Source organism: Wyeomyia smithii, chromosome 3 (genome assembly GCF_029784165.1).
Source record: "Wyeomyia smithii strain HCP4-BCI-WySm-NY-G18 chromosome 3, ASM2978416v1, whole genome shotgun sequence".
Lineage (NCBI taxonomy): Eukaryota > Metazoa > Arthropoda > Insecta > Diptera > Culicidae > Wyeomyia > Wyeomyia smithii.
The window spans coordinates 161,272,796-161,290,296 of record NC_073696.1 but is presented as its reverse complement, the minus strand read 5'-3'; the positions used below and the strand labels follow the sequence as shown (position 1 = coordinate 161,290,296).

Sequence of the window (17,501 nt, the reverse complement as noted above, 5' to 3'; positions counted from 1 at the left end):
GCGCCGGCGGATTTTATTCGAGCGGAGTGTCCTCCGGAGTCCAAAGTAGGCACGATTTCCTGCCATAAGGCGTCGACGAATTTCTCTGCTGGTGTCGTTGTCAGCAGTCACCAGTGAGCCCAGGTACACGAACTCGCCTACCACCTCGATTTCATCACCGCTAATATGAATTCGTGGCGGGAGGTTGACACTGTCTTCTCTGAAACCTCTTCCTCGCATGTACTTGGTCTTCGATGCGTTTATGGCCAGTCCAATTCGTCCGGCTTCAGCCTTCAGTCTGATGTACGTCTCCGTCATCTTTTCAAGGGTTCGTGCTACAATATCAATGTCATCGGCGAAGCCAAAGAGCTGAACAGACCTTCTAAAAATCGTGCCACTCATGTCGATACCAGCCCTACGTATCACACCTTTCAAAGCGATGTTGAATAGCAAGCACGATAATCCATCACCTTGCCGTAACCCTCTTCGAGATTCGAAGGGACTCGAGAGTGTCCCCGAAACTCGAACTACGCACATCACCCGATCCATCGTCGACTTGACCAACCGTGTCAGTTTATCCGGAAAGCCGTAATCGTGCATAATCTGCCATAGCTGGTCTCGAACGATTGTGTCGTATGCCGATTTAAAATCGATGAACAAGTGATGTGTGGGCACGTTATACTCGCGGCACTTCTGTAGGACCTGCCGTACCGCGAATATTTGGTCCGTGGTGGCGCGGGCACCCATAAATCTCGCTTAGTATTGCCCCACGAATTCCCTTGCAAACGATGATAGTCGACGGCACAGAATTTGAGAGAGTACCTTGTAGGTGGCGTTCAGCAACGTGATTGCGCGGTAGTTGCAGCAATCCAACTTGTCGCCTTTTTTGTAGATGGGGCACACTGTACCCTCCATCCACTCCTCCGGTACTACCTCCTCCTCCCAAATCTTGGCAATAACCCAGTGTAGCGCCTTAGCCAGTGATTCACCACAGTGTTTTAACAGCTCGCTGGGGAGTTGGTCAGCTCCAGCGGCTTTATTGTTTTTCAGCCGGCCGATCTCCTCTCTAACCTCCTGGAGGTCAGGGGCTGGGATTCTGTCGTCATCTGCGCGTACACCGAGATCTACTACCACTCCGTCGTCGTCCTCTGCTACATCGCCATTTAGGTGCTCATCGTAGTACTGCTTCCACCTGTCAATCACCTCACACTTGTTCGTGAGAAGGTTGCCGCCCAGGTCCCTGCACATGTCGGCTTGTGGCACATAGCCTTTGCGGGAACAGTTCAGCTTCTCGTAGAACTTTCGTGTGTCATTCGCTCGGTACAGTGCTGGATTCAAGCGTCTCCCGCGAATTGGACAACCTACGTCGCCAATCGGGTGTCCATAATTCAAACGTTAACGGAAAACTGCCACTGGAGTCATGTGCCTGGCGTAAAAAATCCGGCCGATCTAATATCCAGAGAGATTTCTCCAAAAGATATCTTATCCAATAGCAGCTGGTGACAGGGTCCGCAATGGTTACACGGTGGGCCAGAGCAATGGCCTAAAACTGCTGAGGTTATAGGCGAATCTGGAGAAGAAGAAAGACGTCTTACAATAGTTGCATTATCCAATTATCCAATCTTATCCAATAGCAGCTGGTGGCAGGGTCCGCACTGGTTACACGGTGGGCCAGAGCAATGGGCTAAAACTGCTGAGGTTATGGCGAATCTGGAGAAGAAGAAAGACGTCTTTCAATAGTTGCATGTAATGCACTTCCGGAAATCAGCTTCATCGAAAACTACATAAGTAAATTTACCACATATTCGGATGTGATTCGTCGGACAGCGTACTGGTTGAGGAAATTGCTCCGTAAACCGAGAGACGAACGGAAGGATTACACATTCTTATCCACAGCAGAGCTTTTAGCCGCCGAGAACAGTCTGATCCGATTAGTACAGGCGGAATCATTTGCCAAAGAAATAAAGGCGCTGAAAGCGAATGAATCGGTACCCACGAATTCACGACTGCGATGGTACAGCCCTAGGTTGTCTGTGGATGGATTGATTAGGCTTGGAGGTCTACTTGAAAAATCCAATGAGGCAGAAGGTACGAAACACCCCATTTTATTGCCAGCTCGACATGCATTCACGCGCAAACTATTGCAACACTACCATGAGCGACTACTGCATGCTGGACCGCAGCTGATGCTGGGAGCCGTAAGACTACATTATTGGCCTTTAGGAGGGCGAAAGGTAGCCAGACAAATCGTTCACCGCTGTGTAAAATGCTTTCGTTCCAATCCCACTAAGGTTCAACAATATATGGGAGAGCTACCAGTATCCAGAGTTACTGTCGCAAGGCCTTTTGCCCGCACTGGAATTGATTACTTTGGGCCAGTATATGTGCGACCAGTTCCTAGAAAACCTGCTGTGAAGGCACTGGGACTAATTTTGTGGGGGCCCGTAATAAGCTACAAGAGTTTTTAAAACTGCTTAGGAATCAGCGTCATCATGAAATCGTTGCTAGGGAATGTGCTTCTGAGGGCATACAGTGGCAGTTTACACCTCCAGGTGCACCACATTTCGGAGGGCTTTGGGAGGCTGCAGTGAAGTCTGCCAAAAGACATCTGCTTAAGCTTGTTGGAGAAAACCCCGTTACACCAGAAGATTTTATAACACTGCTCACTCAGGTTGAAGGCTGTCTCAACTCGTGACCTCTCACACCGATGTCAGACGATCCAAATGATCTAGAGCCTCTAACTCCTTCACATTTTCTTGTCGGAAGCTCACTTCAAGCTTTACCTGAACCCAACTTAGAATCAGTGCCCTTCAATCGACTCAATCAATGGCAACAATTACAACGAAACCTGCAAGAGTTCTGGCGCAGGTGGCGTCGGGAATATTTAAACCAGTGTAGAGGATATTTCTCTACCAGGACTTAATTGTCGAAAGAATCCTGTACGCGCAGTCGGCGCGGATTTAAAACCACCAGATTAGCGTGGACTAACTAAATTTTATTTCGCACAACACTACTTAAATATACCCTACAGGTAACTCAGGGAGAGAGACTTTCTCCACTCTCTGTTTACCTTACTAAGCTCTTAACCTAATCTAGTACTGCTAAAGTACAGGCGAGAGTGCGAGAGTATTGTCGCCGCACGGCTTCTGTTTTGTTTACAACACAAAACTTGTTTATTTTAGTCAAGTTTGTTTGCCTGTGGCACAGCAGAAGGCTGCGCGAAGTTCTTTGCCACCTATGGCATAATCTGTTGATACATAGTGTGTTGACAGAGCCGTTCGCGGTCCTCTGTCAAGGGAACCAAATGTTTCGCCTGACTAAAGCACAGCAGTAGGCTATGTCCTCCTGGGAACAAAATTAAACTTTTATTATAAGGCTCGTGACGGAGCATTGGGTTCTTCGCAGGGTGTGACGTCACATCTGCCACCCCGCCTAGTTGGCCATTATCTAGAAGAGACAATGGTCACACGGTCCGTCCTGACGGCCGATAGGTGTGTTTTCTTTTTTTATTACAATTATTCTCGCGTTTTTAAACAACTATATACACCGTTGTTTTTATATACTATGCTTTTTTTTCTCTGGCAAATGAAATTCTGTTATTAAAAACTGTGCTACATATCGAGTTTATATGAATTACATTATCAGACATGGCATTTCTTCATATTAAGTCAACAAATGCTCGCTCGCCGCTGCGTCGTGAAGATATCCGCTGCTTGGCTGTCGTGTTCGAACATCGCTCGTTCTAGCGGGTCGTTGTTGCGGAGGGGTCTGTAACGGGGAGAGTGCGTCTGGCCGAGGTGTCTTTGCCGGTCGAGATGTGTCCATGAGCGCCGGGTGTGCTGACGCATTGTGCGCTGACGTACTGTGGGTCCGCATTTGTTTTGGTTGCGCCGACTTTGAACCTCTTGTTCTGGTGGTTCTGTCGCGCCTCTTCTTTTTTTTTGTGCCTGCTTGCATCTTCCGCTGTTTCGCCATTCTTACGGGTGTGTACGCTGCGTGCCTGGTGCATGTGCTTCGTCATTCTTATGTGTGTGTAGGTGTCATAGGTCAGAGCGTCCAAATTCGTCCGCCTATAAATGGAGGTTGGTATACGTGCCGCGCGTCCATACAATAACTGAAACGGAGTATACCCCGTGGATGAGTTCACGGCTGTGTTATACTCGAACGCGAAGAATGGGAATTGGTTATCCCACGTGCGAGGTTTGCCGCCAATAAACTGCCTTAAGTGTGTTTTCAGTTCCCGATTAGATCTTTCCACCAAATTTGCTTGTGGGTGGTACGGACTCGTCGTTATTTTCTTAATTTTCAAAATTTAGCACACATCTTTCATGAGTGCGCTTACAAAATTCGCACCGTTATCTGTAACTAACTCCAACGGTACGCCAAATCTGCAAATATAATTCTGTACAAAAGTCCTCGCTACCGTCTGGCTTTCTTGGTTTTCCATAGGTGCGACAGTTGAATATCTCGTTAGGTCGTCCTGCATGACCAGACCATAACGATTTCCTAGGTCGGATTCGGGTAACACCACGATATCCATATACAATTTCTCAAACGGTTTCGATGCAGTCGTCGTTATCTGCATTGGGATCCTGTTCGACCTTCCAATCTTGTTTTTCTGGCAGGAATCGCACTGCCGAACATAATTTTCAAAATCCCGTCTCATATTCGGCCACTCAAACAGTGTACCGATCCTCTGGCGCATTCGCCGCGCTCCGACGTGTCCTCCCAAGGGCGCGTCATGAAATTCCTTTAACACAACTGCGTGCGCTCGCCATCGGCGTTGTAAAGCATAATTTGTTTCTTTAGTTTTCCCCCCAAAAACTGCAACATTTGTATTATTTCTCTGTTTATTTTTCGAAATGAAATCACATGCACCGCTTCGGCTTCCCTTAATGCTTCCAAGCCAGTCTCAAATTGGCTTACAAGTTGATCAAAAAACTTTCGACAGTCTATTAACGAGTTTTCGCTGCCGTTCAATATGATCCCGGCCGTATTCTCATTTTTCAATATCAGTGCGTCACCTGTCGTGTAATCCTTCAACCCGTGTGGTAGGTCGTATAACGTCTTGAGTTCTCTGTACGCGGTCCGGCTATTCAAAATCACGAACCGTGTTCCAATATCTTTTTGATCAACGATTTGTTTCGAGACTACCACCGTCTCGCTGGGAATTTGGTCCCGAGTTACTTCCTGCAGAAAGTCGTCATACGAAACACTGACAAGTCGCTGCTCCTCCCCGCCATTTGTGACGTCCGCTACGTCTATGGCATTAAAATCCTGTATTGCGCCATTTAATTCATTTGAAGTGTTTTCCTGCTGCTCTAGCCGGCGTTTCTGCTGGCGCGTAATCATTGCTATCTGCCTGTGGGGAACACTTTCTTGCCCCTGACATGTCCCATCTGACAAACGTGACAAAAAATCTGCGACTACATTCTCACTTCCTTGTCTGTACCTGATGCTGCATTCCAAACCCTGCAGCTTCAGCCTCAATCTTGTCAGCGTTGGAGATGTCTCTTTGAGCCTCCAAATCGCTAAAAGTGGTATGTGGTCCGTGTAAACGATAAACTTTTGACCAAAAATGTAATGTTTGAAATATTCTATGGCCCATACAATTGCCAGTAGTTCCTTTTCTATGATATGATACCTGGTCTCTGCACCTACAAGTGCACGACTCGCGAATGCGATCGGCCGGTGCATGGATTTTTCATTCGACAGGACGGCTCCAATAGCATAATTGCTAGCGTCTGTCGTAATAACAAAAGTGTCTTGATAATCTGGCCGGACCAAAACCGGCTCTGTTGTCAGCGCGTTTCTTAGGAATTCGAACGCTTCCTGGCATTCATTTCCCCACACAAATTTAGCGTCTTTCTTCAATAAATCGTTCAGCGGTCTGCGTTTTTCCGCGATATTAGGAATAAATTTCCCGTAGAAATTCACTGTGCCGAAAAACGATCTTATACCTTTCACGTTAGTGGGTGGCTTAAGGCTCTGTATGGCCTGAATATTTGCATTGGTGGGTTTTATGCCTTCTTCATTAACGACATGACCCAAATACTCTAGTTCTTTTTTCAGAAACTGACACTTAGACGGTTCTATTTTCAAATTATGTTTACGCAAAGCTCGTAATACTTTGCGCAAGCTATCATTATGATCGGTGATAGTGTCACCGAAAACTATAATATCATCGAGGTAGACAAATGCTTTCACGTCCCCTATCTCAAAAAGAACAGTATTCATAAGTTTTTGGAATGTTGAGGGACTGTTCTTTAACCCCATCGGCATTCGTGTAAATTCGAAGTGGCCTTTAGGAGTGGAAAACGCCGTTTTAGCCGCATCTCGGCGGTCGATCGGGACTTGGTAGAAACCTGATTTTAAATCAATTGAGGAGAAATATTTCGCTCCTCCAACATTATCCAATATCTCATTTATAAGAAGTATTGGGTATACAAACGGCTTGGTAACTTCGTTCAATGACCTGAAGTCCACCACAATTCTGTATCTTCTATTACCGTCAGGCGCATTCCAGGGACTAGTACTGGGTTTTATAATACCCTGCGCCCTCATTTCATCTATTTCTTTATTTATACGCCTTTTTGTGGCCTCGGGAAATCTGTATTGCCTTTTATTAATAGGCGCATCTGATGAAGTTTCAATGGTGTGTACTGCGGCGTCAGTCGTAGTTAATCCTTTATTCTTTATTCATTTCGTCAATCAGAAGTAGACAATATACAATATTCTAATATTCTAATCCAATGTTTACTTACAAACTATTTTTTTTTCAATAAGCGTTGCGATTGCGTATTTAGCTAAAAAAGTGTTTAAGTTCATGCCGAGACATTGTAAAGTCAATGGTTTCGCAGTATTGATTGTAAGTGGCCATCATACGATTCAAGGGTCCGAAGTTAGCATAATTTGTGCGGTAATGATTGGTGGCAAACGTGTTTCGATTTTGAAGTTGTCTAAGAGGTGCGTAGAAATTTAGCTTAGATAAAAGTGTAGCTGAATCAAGGCGCTGCGAAACGATGTCGTTTACAAATGACACTATTGCGAATTCACGACGCTCTTTCAATTATTGTATGTTTATGAGCATGCAACGAGCTTCATATGATGGAAGAGGAAATGATGTCCAACCTAATTTACGAAGAGCATACAATAGAAATTGCTTTTGTACCGATTCTATTCATTCTTTGTGTGTGATTGTATAGAGTGACCATACAATGCTGCAGTATTCCAGTATCGATCTTACATAGGTTATATATAATGTTTTGATGGTATACGGATCCTGAAAGTTGTAACAAAAGCGCTTTATAAATCCTAGCATGTTATTAGCTTTGTGGATTATTGTGTTGTAGTAGTCAATGAAGGTTAGTTTGAAGTCTAAGACAACTCCGAAGTCCTTAACTCTTTCACGATTTGCTACAGTTTGGTTTCCTAATGATATTGTAATGTTTGGTGTTGTTCTTTTTCGACAGAATGATATGTGGTTGCATTTTTTTACATTTAACTCTAGAAAGCTTTTTTTACACCATGTGTAGAATATGTATATTTCATTCTGGAATGCATTGATGTCTTCTTCATTTCTTATTTCCAAAAAGAGCTTCATATCGTCGGCATAAATTAACACTTTTAGTTTTTTGAGAATAAAGGAAATGTCGTTAACGTACAAAATGAAAAGAAGAGGTCCAAAATGAGAGCCCTAGGGGACACCAGAAGTGACTAGAATCGGATTTGAGTTTTGTCCGTTAAATTTAACTATTTGTTGGCGATTGGTTAAATATGATTCGAGCCACTTCAGGAGTTCTGGCTCAAGTCCCATTTTTTGCAATTTGAAAAGTAGCATTGGTATGTCTATGCGATCAAATGCCTTACTGAAATCTGTGTAAAGAGCTTCTACATGGTTTCCATTATAAATTCAAGTAAATTGGTCGATGTTGAACGGCCCTTGAAGAAGCCATGTTGCTTCTCAGTTATTTGGTTTTTAATTTGGGAAAATAGTTTTTCATTTACAATTGCTTCGAACAGTTTAGGAATGCAAGAAATTAGGGCTATTCCACGATAATTACGTATGTCGGATTTCCGGCCTGATTTGAAAATAGGCACTAGAAACGAGCTTTTCCATTTTGATGGGAAGCATCCGTATTCCAATGACATGTTGAACAATGGAGCTGTAAGTTCCGTTCCAAGATTTTTCATAAATACTGCCGGAATTCCGTCAGGTCCAGGACCTTTTGAGGCATCTAAGCTATTCAACGCCTGAAAAATATCCTGCACATGAATTTGGTTTACACCAATATTCCTCGAGAAGTTTGGATAAAATGCAAAATAATCGTGGTCGCGATCCTCTACAGAAAATGTTGTATAGATTTCTTGGAAAAATTTCGCAAAAAGAAATCCTTTCCGAGTTATCCCCGACATTTTCGTCAAGATGCATTATAGAGGGAAAATTGTCAGATTTTAGATTAGTTTTCACGTAACTATAGAAGTTCTTCGGACAGGATTTTATTTCAAGTTCAGTTATCAGTGTTCAGTGACATTTTCGACATTTTCGTTCAGTGATCACATATCTCCAAATAGATTGCTAAATTTTCACTACTGTTGTGTCTTTTATAGATTTTATGTGCTTTTTGTTGACGGTTTTTCAAATTTTTAATATGACTATTATACGAGACAGGATTTTTTGTGTTTCCAGTACGTCTCCTTTTCTTCAGAGGTATTTCCTGTTTAATTATACCAAATAAAACTTTATAAAAAGTATCCACCGCCACGTCAACATTTCCTCTATTCTTAAGAATAAATTGCCAGTTAACATTGTTTAATCTATTGCGAATATTTTCATAATTTGCCTTTCCATATTCAAAGACTTCCTCGTATTCATAGTCGTTGGGTTTTTGGTGCGCATGTATAAATAAAGAGTATTCGATTGCCGTGTGATACGCCTCATTTTTCCATAGAGGATTCAATGATTCAGTCACACAGAGATCATCATAAATGTTCGTAAATAAAAAGTCTAAGTAACAGTTCTGTTGATTTTTGATGTGGTTGATTTGGTTCAGTCCGAAATTTGCGGTTTTGTCAAAAATAAGTTGCAGTGTTTCATTGTCCCCAACGACTGGAAGAAGAATACATTCATTTTCTGAGTCTCTCATAAAATCTGCATGGCGTTGATTAAAGTCTCCATAAATATGGATTTTGGCTTCGGGAGGAAGTTGTGACAAAATTTGTTCAGTAATTTGGAAGAAGGTTTCATAAGTGGTTTTGTGAGCCTGGCCAGGAGGAAAATACACTGAGGCAAACACGTGTATTTCACCTGCTATGTGTGATTTAACCCACACATGCTCAAATTCCTTAACTTTTGTTGTTTTGATAGTTTCGGAACTATAGTTAGACGAAACATCTATCAATACTCCGCCGCCTGACTACTTTTGGGACTCAACAAAATTCTTATCATCTCTGAATTCATTATAGGCGCTACCAAAAACTTCTTCACTTTTTATACTTTCATCCCAGCTGGTTTCAGTAGCCAGAATAATAGAAAAGGATGCGCTAAGTAAATTTTTATAAATTTCCTTCATTTTTGCAGGGCTTTTCATGCGATTGAAATTTTGACAATAAATAAAAATTTCATTCGCATTCTGTTTCAGTGAAGAAATTTTGGGAAGTAGGTCGATTTACTGAGAATTGTTTACCTCTTTCTCATCGAAAGGAGTCATTATTTTCGAAAAATCGGTCTATAAAATTTGTCGGCACTTTCCCTTGCGCGTTGCAGGGATTGAATCTTCTGGTTGTTCAAGTGTCTACTATAAGAATTAAGGTCTTCGGAAGCCGCTTGTTTCGGTACGCCGAATTCTTCATGTACCTCGAAAAAAAAATTTCCTGAGCTCCTCCGCAGCTACTGGTAGTCCCTCTGATGCCAAAGTAATTTGTATGCTGGTTTTCGTCATACCGTCGTAGCAAACCGTTGGGTCTTTGTCATGCATGTACGCAAGGTAGAGACGTACGAGGTGCATAATTTTTGGATCTCGTGAACGCGCCTTCAGAAAACGCCCGTCTCCAACAGCTGATTGTTGTGTTAGGTTGACAACAGGAAGACGCATGGGGTCGAGCGACCACGATGTTGGGTGCGATTCTAATGTTGCTGACGAAGTAGTGTTCTCAGTTGGTGGTGATTCAATATTATGTTGGTTCTGGTTGTCTGAACGGTAAGGGTTTATGGTTTGACCCTTTCGGAAGTTGATGAAATTTGGAACTGCGAGGCCTGCTATTGGGTGGTCAATAGTTGATGGTGGTCCGGCAAATTTAACTTTGGCGGTTGCCGGTAATTGTTTATCCGATCCATTGACACGGATCTGGTCGTTTTAGTAAGTGTGTGCGTGAACTTGTGGTTGTTGTCGATATAGTTACTATTCGTTGTCTTGTTACTGTTGCTGTTGGTGGTATGGTTTCGATTGCTGTTGAAGTTTTTCGATTCTATATATTGTCGCCTCCTGCGTTTCCTATTTCGTCTAGATTTTTCGGCAGCCTTTTCTTGGAGGTACGAGTCCGTTGTCTAGCATCATATTCCGACCAGTCTGGCATCCAGCGCCATTTATTGCCCAAAAATCGCCATCCTGGCGAAGAATGGTCCATTATGGGCTTCGTAGCTTTATTGTTAGCTGCCAACCTTTGATTTAATTCTTCATGCAGTGACTTGTGTTGTTGTGATGCGCTAGTTTGATTAATTTGGAGACTGGTAATAGCTCCAGAGACAAATTTTACCTCGTCGAGAATTCAACGAAGAGCAGAATCAGCATTAGACTGCGCTGAACCGGTTTCAATTGTAGCGAGTAGTTTGTTTATTGACCCTGTCGTTGAGTTTGTAGCTGCTGCTGCTACTGCTGCTGACTTAGCCATCGCTTCGCTGAGGTGTCCGAATGTGTATCAAGAAGTGTTGACATTTTGTTTTTTATTTCTGCGGCACTGGCTTTGTTGCTGCTCGCGGCGTTGGTGATGGTAAGTTTAATTTCATTCAGGCTTTTTTCAATATGCTCCAGCAAGTTATCATGAGTCGCGCTAAGATTTTTATAATTTGAAAGCAACTTATGGTTTACTTCCAGCGTCTTTCCGATATTTTCTGAGATGTTTCTGAGATGAGATGTCAGAGCCTTAAGATTTAGGTCGGTCACGGACTTTTCCTGGCAGTCCTGACATAGCGGCAGCATAAACAGGGTGGCCAGCAGATTTCCAATTTCAAATTCCCGGTTTTTTCCCGGTTTTCCCGGTTAGAAATTGATATTTTTCCCGGTTTTAAAAAGCATAAATATACAAGTTTAAACTACGTTTATTCATTGACAAAATAAATTTGTGAAAGAATTTTGATTTTAATATCATTATTTCATTTCAAAACTTGAAAAGAGCTAACTACTTCGACCCTCATCTATTTGCTGTTGATTTTTCGACTTTTCATGGCTGAGAAATGCAACTCGGCCCATTGAGTAAATCCTGAACGAGGTCTAATACAAAGGGCACACTTGGGGCTTTTTGAAACGTGTAGCGTGCAGAAAATATCATTCTCTCAACATTTTCATTATTTCACCCAGCCTCAAGGTATAATTTAAATTCAATGTGAGCTTCATGCTTCAGAATATTTTCACAAGAGTTTTAATTTTATTTCAAACCGTTCAATTTTCTGTCATTTGAGACTTACATAAATTAATTACTGGTTTAATTAAACTGTTCAACGAAAGCGATATTTGTAACTTTCTGCACTCTCTGGTTTAGTTTTTCGACGTTTTGTAGAGCTGGTTTTTGTTTTTTAAAACTTTAATACATACAATTCCACAAATTTGGAATTTGAATTCAAAATTGTTTGGCTGCTGCTGAGCTTCGGAAACGACAAATCTTTGCAATAATTTTCTATTATTTCAAGCCTTGAGAAATCTCATCAATTGTTTCAAGCTTTATTACAGATTTTGGTCTTATTCAAAGTGCTTATTTAAAAATAAAATATAAAAATTCATTCAAAATTCCACTAATTATAGTTGAATTTTAAATATAATTGTGGATTTTATTGAATTCAATTTGGAATCTATTCTAGGGTTTGTTTTTCTAATTTCTGGTCAGACTGAAATTCAGCAACTTTTCAACTAAATACCCCTTTTTGACATCATTATCTCATTTAAAATTTAATTTTAAATTCAATTGACTTAAAAATATTTTACTTCAAAATATTTTTTTCTTGTTTCCTAATAACTTTTTCATAGTCATTTTTAGTGAATGAGAGGAAATATTCTAGTTATTTTTCAGAGTTTTCAAAATAATTTGAGCACATTTTTTGACCATGAACCGAGATAATTTTTCGCCTTGCCTGAATCTGCAATTATAGCCGTTTTTTGAAAACTTTAAATTTGTTTGAGAACCAACTTTTTCCTTTTTTTAACTTTATTATAACCCATTTTCTGGTGTTCACCGACTTTGCTAGATTCAGTTTTAAAATTGATTTATATTTGTGTTGTTTGTTTCATTCGGGCTTCAATAAAATTTTATTGCTGCTTAGAAACAATATTTGCCTTTTCGAGCTAAATAAGGAGCTTGTTTTGTGTTTTCTGAATCCGCCTTCTAAATTTCAGAATTTTCAACAATAATCTTTATCAAAAATTGAATTTTTTTAGTGGAGAAAAATCAGTTTTTACATTAAACAATGAACTTCAAACTCTTATTACTAATCAACTATATGCATAATTAACACTAAATGTATTGCATATTAAACATCAATCTATTCTCTAACGATGCTGAAAAGCTTCGTCGTGCAAATTTTTGCTTATTTTCCGTCGGTCTATTCCCGCCACTATTGTGTCAATCGTCAACACCCGGGAATGCGACTTCAACTAGGGTCCTAACTAACGACCCGTTGTTTAACGGACCGGCGCCAACGGCTTCACTTTCCCATGCGATATAAGAACCCAGAGATTTTTCTCCTTAGAAAATCTCCGGAGGATTGAATTTAGATCAGTTTTGGTTGATTGTGAGTGGATCACGTCATCACACAACCATCGACACTTATGGTGTTGGGATTCGAACCCAGATCCAGCGTGGTGGAGGAGTTAATTGTTTTAGGCTTCAGATATTTTGTATCATAGTTAAGTTTTTGCCTATTTCAAGTTAACATATAAAGCCTGATTGGAATCATTCTTGACTTCTCTGGCCTTCAAAATATTTTTTAGTTATTTGAAGTTTCAACATTCTCTGGGCTTTGTAAGTTTTTTTTTGGCGATTTGTAACCCAAAATTCGAATCTTGTTTCATGAAATAAGTTATTATCATTATTATTATCATTATTATCAATTTTAACAAAAAATATGAATAATTTGGTACATAACTTTGAAACATACTCAGACATAAATAACATCAGACGCTGATCATGTAAAGTGGTGATTGTTTTGATGTTTGATCGGCACCTACTATTGAAGTCCTAATCAGTGTGAATGTGAAGGAAGACAACTTAGAAAAAAAAAATGGCAGCCAACTGTTAGTGTACAGAACAGTTGCGAGGCTAGCGCTAGGATCCTATTGACTATAACGGTCGTCTTTTTTAGCCGAGAATCTAACATATGACGACTGGCTTGTTACTCCAGCATCTTACCCTGAGACCAACTAAATAGTTCCTTATGCCTTCCAGTGTTTGTGAGATGACAGAAAATGTATAGCGCGTTGAACTAATACAACAGATTCCACGCATGTAGTAAATGAAAAATAATGTTCAAAATAAACATGATAAATTTTCCGGTTTAGTATTGAAATTCCCAGGTTTTTCCCGGTTTTCCAGGTCCATTTTCGAATTCCCGGTATTTTCCTGGTTTTCCCGGTTCGCTGGCCACCCTGCATAAAAGTGCGCAGGATTTCCTCGTGATTTCTTTGTGCACCTATGCACGCAGCATGAAATGTTCGGTTACAGATTCCGTGACAACGCCAGAAGTAGCGATTGTCACCTTGCGCACAGTTTACGATACCGCACTTCATTGCACTCGCGACGTTAACAAATGACCGTATCAAGAAAAAACTAATAAACTACTTTTGAATGCTTGCGCGCGTTCCACACGTCGTCGGTTGGATGAAAAAAAAAATGTTGAGGTACAAACAAAAGTTAAGTAGTAAAAAAAATTTATGTATATACTATAGTGCAGCACGCGCGTCCGAACTCGACGACGGTCCGTAAGAGACTGATCTGTCGTCTTCGAAAAAGAAAATGTCAGCAAAGCTTTCAACTATATTCTTCACTGTCTTAAGTTCCATATCAGGCAAGTGGGCCGAATTTAACACTTGCCGTAGTTTTTCAACTCTTGCAATACCTTTTGACTCTGGTGTCAGCTTGTGCTCCAACAGGTCATAGTCAAGCCTCGAGTCTAGGTCCAACTCGGGCATTAAAATATTCTTCGAGTCGAGAAAATTGTTCTTCGGCTCTTCATTCTGATATGTTTGGTACTCCCTATTTATTTCGTTTTTATCTAAGTCAGCCTCATTGCGGGCTGTGTTGCTAGTATCTCGCAACTCGTTCTGCGCCATGATTCTATTTCTGGCTGCCATATAAACATGTCGACTAAGAACTTCCTCTTTGGGCATGCTCCACGGACTCAAGTCGTCCGGACCTCTATTGCCGTGTTTCTTGAACACGATGTAATCAAAATTATTCCCAATTTGAAGCTTCTGACCAGGACCCACCTGCGTCATCTTGACTAACACGAGCTCCCCCCACATTGGCTCCCAGGGGCTACATTTCTGGTCATAACTCTGCTTTCTAATTTCTTTACTCTTTATCAAGTTTGCCTTTGCATTTGCATGCAGGTCATGAAATATCTTCTCCATTTCTTGTGTGTAGTGTCGATCCGCAGCCGGCCATCGTTGTCGTCATTTCGCCTATACTTTCCACTTGCACTTTTCTCGTAACAACACTATCTTCAGTGTTTGAATGTATTTTGTTCTTCTCTCTGTAGTCTGTGGCCAATGATTGTGCCCAGCTATATTTCTTCTAACACTTCACTTCCTTGCAAAAAGCGAGAGATGAGAACACTGAAAAGATTGTAAAAAAAGTAACGTTTATGGATGCTTTTTTTTTCACTTTCACTCAGGAGTGTCAACAAATATCAACCCTGTTCCACACTACTCCGTTTCGACCCGTGAGACCTTTTTGTCGACGTCTTTTCTCGATTTCCGTTTTTTTTCTTCCCCTCTCACTAGCAGCACTACTTTCCAAGCTTCTGAAGCCTCGATAAATCGATAATTACTTTTTCTTCAGTTCTCTTTTATTTTTAAATAACACACTATTTTTCCTCCTCGAGCACTACTGGGATTAAAACGCCGAAAAACTATTTTTTCCCACTTAACCAGAGATACTTAAACCACTACTTTTTCTTTTTGCTTCCTTAGCGTGATTACTACGACCGAGTTTACGACCGCGTCTGACTCCAGATTCAATGGCGCGGGAAAAGACCACGCGCTGTCACCAGACTGTAGAGGATATTTCTCTACCAGGACTCAATTGTCGAAAGAATCCTGTACGCGCAGTCGGCGCGGAATCAAAACCATCAGATTAGCGTGGACTAACTAACTTTTATTTCGCACAACACTACTTAAATATACCCTACAGGTAACTCAGGGAGAGAGACTTTCTCCACTCTCTGTTTACCTTACTAAGCTCTTAACCTAATCTAGTACTGCTAAAGTACAGGCGAGAGTGCGAGAGTATTGTCGCCGCACGGCTTCTGTTTTGTTTACAATACAAAACTTGTTTGTTTTAGTCGAGTTTGTTTACCTGTGACACAGCAGAAGGCTGCGCGAAGTTCTCTGCCACCTATGGCATAATCTGTTGATACATAGTGTGTTGACAGAGCCGTTCGCGGTCCTCTGTCAAGGGAACCAAATGTTACGCCTGACTAAAGCACAGCAGAAGGCTATGCCCTCCTGGGAACAAAATTAAACTTTTATTATAAGGCTCGTAACGGAGCATTGGGTGCGCGAAGTTCTTTGCCACCTATGGCATAATCTGTTGATACATAGTGTGTTGACAGAGCCGTTCGCGGTCCTCTGTCAAGGGAACCAAATGTTACGCCTGACTAAAGCACAGCAGAAGGCTATGCCCTCCTGGGAACAAAATTAAACTTTTATTATAAGGCTCGTAACGGAGCATTGGGTTCTTCGCAGGGTGTGACGTCACACCAGTTGCAATCAAGGCAGAAGCGTTGGAAACCACCAGTGCAGATACAAATATGCAAACTAGTCGTGACAGGTGGAAGCGGTAGAGATTGGTCTTATTGCCAAAGGCTGGGGAGCCGCCAGGAGACCCATCGGCATATAGGCCTATCTGCCTGCTGGACACCGCGGGCAAGGTGCTGGAGAGGATCATCCTCAACAGACTGGTGAGGTACACGGAGGGTGTACACGGTCTGGCAAGTAACCAGTTCGGCTTCCGGTAGGGCAGGTCCACGCTGGATGCAATCTCTTCCGTCATCAAGACGGCGGATGTAGCAATCCAGCGCAAGAGAAGGGGAATACGCTACTGCGCAATCGTCACGCTAGACGTGAAGAATGCGTTCAATAGTGCCAGTTGGGACTCCATAGCGCTCGCGCTCAGGAGCATCCATGTACCGGTGTCGCGGTACAAGATTCTGGAAAATTATTTCCAGAATCGAGTACTTGTTTACGACACGGAGGAGGGTCAGAAGTGCATTCCAATTACCGCAGGAGTTCCGCAAGGTTCTATCCTTGGCCCGGTGTTGTGGAATGTCATGTATGACGGAGTGTTGAAACTCAAGTTCCCAGTAGGGGTTGTGATCGTCGGCTTTGCAGACGACATAACGCTGGAGGTTTACGGCGAGTCTTTCGAGGAGGTCGAGTTGACGGCCGCGCACTGTATACGCAAGGTCGAGGACTGGATGCGCTCCAGGAAACTGGAGCTCGCGCACCATAAGACGGAGGTCACGGTTGTGAACAACCGTAAATCGGAGCAACAGGTGGTGGTCAGAGCCGGAGACTGCACCATCACCTCGAAGCGATCCCTGAAGCTCTTACGGGTTATGGTAGACGACAAGCTCACGTTCGGGAGTCACGTCGACTATGCCTGTAAGAGGGCCTCATCGGCTATTGCAGCACTTTCTCGTATGATGTCCAATAGCTCAGCGGTTTATGGCAGCAAGCGAAGACTTCTTGCCAGCGGGGTTTCGTCCATACTTTCCAGGTCCATTTTCGAATTCCCGGTTTTTTCCCGGTTTTCCCGGTTCGCTGGCCACCCTGCATAAAAGTGCGCAGGATTTCCTCGTGATTTCTTTATGCATCTATGCACGCAGCTTGAAATGTTCGGTTACAGATTCCGTGACAACGCCAGAAGTAGCGATTGTCACCTTGCGCACAGTTTACGATACCGCACTTCATTGCACTCGCGACGTTAACAAATGACCGTATCAAGAAAAAACAAATAAACTACTTTTGAATGCTTGCGCGCGTTCCACACGTCGTCGGTTGGATGAAAAAAAAATGTTGAGGTACAAACAAAAG

The 17,501-nt window shown here is 42.2% G+C and overlaps 1 protein-coding gene across 3 annotated transcripts in view; it reads left to right on the top strand.

Moving 5' to 3' along the window:
- Positions 1–17,501, top strand: part of LOC129728158 (integrator complex subunit 2) — a 133,669-nt gene that overhangs the window by 58,722 nt on the left and 57,446 nt on the right. The window contains exon 5 of one of the 3 annotated variants that reach the window (XM_055686575.1): positions 15,378–15,397. The exons of the other annotated variants lie outside the window; for them this stretch is intronic. Within the exon in view, the coding sequence (XP_055542550.1) occupies positions 15,378–15,382 (5 nt within the window). The 3' untranslated portion in view covers positions 15,383–15,397. Of the gene's footprint in view, positions 1–15,377; positions 15,398–17,501 lie in introns of those variants that run through there. 3 annotated transcript variants of the gene reach the window in all.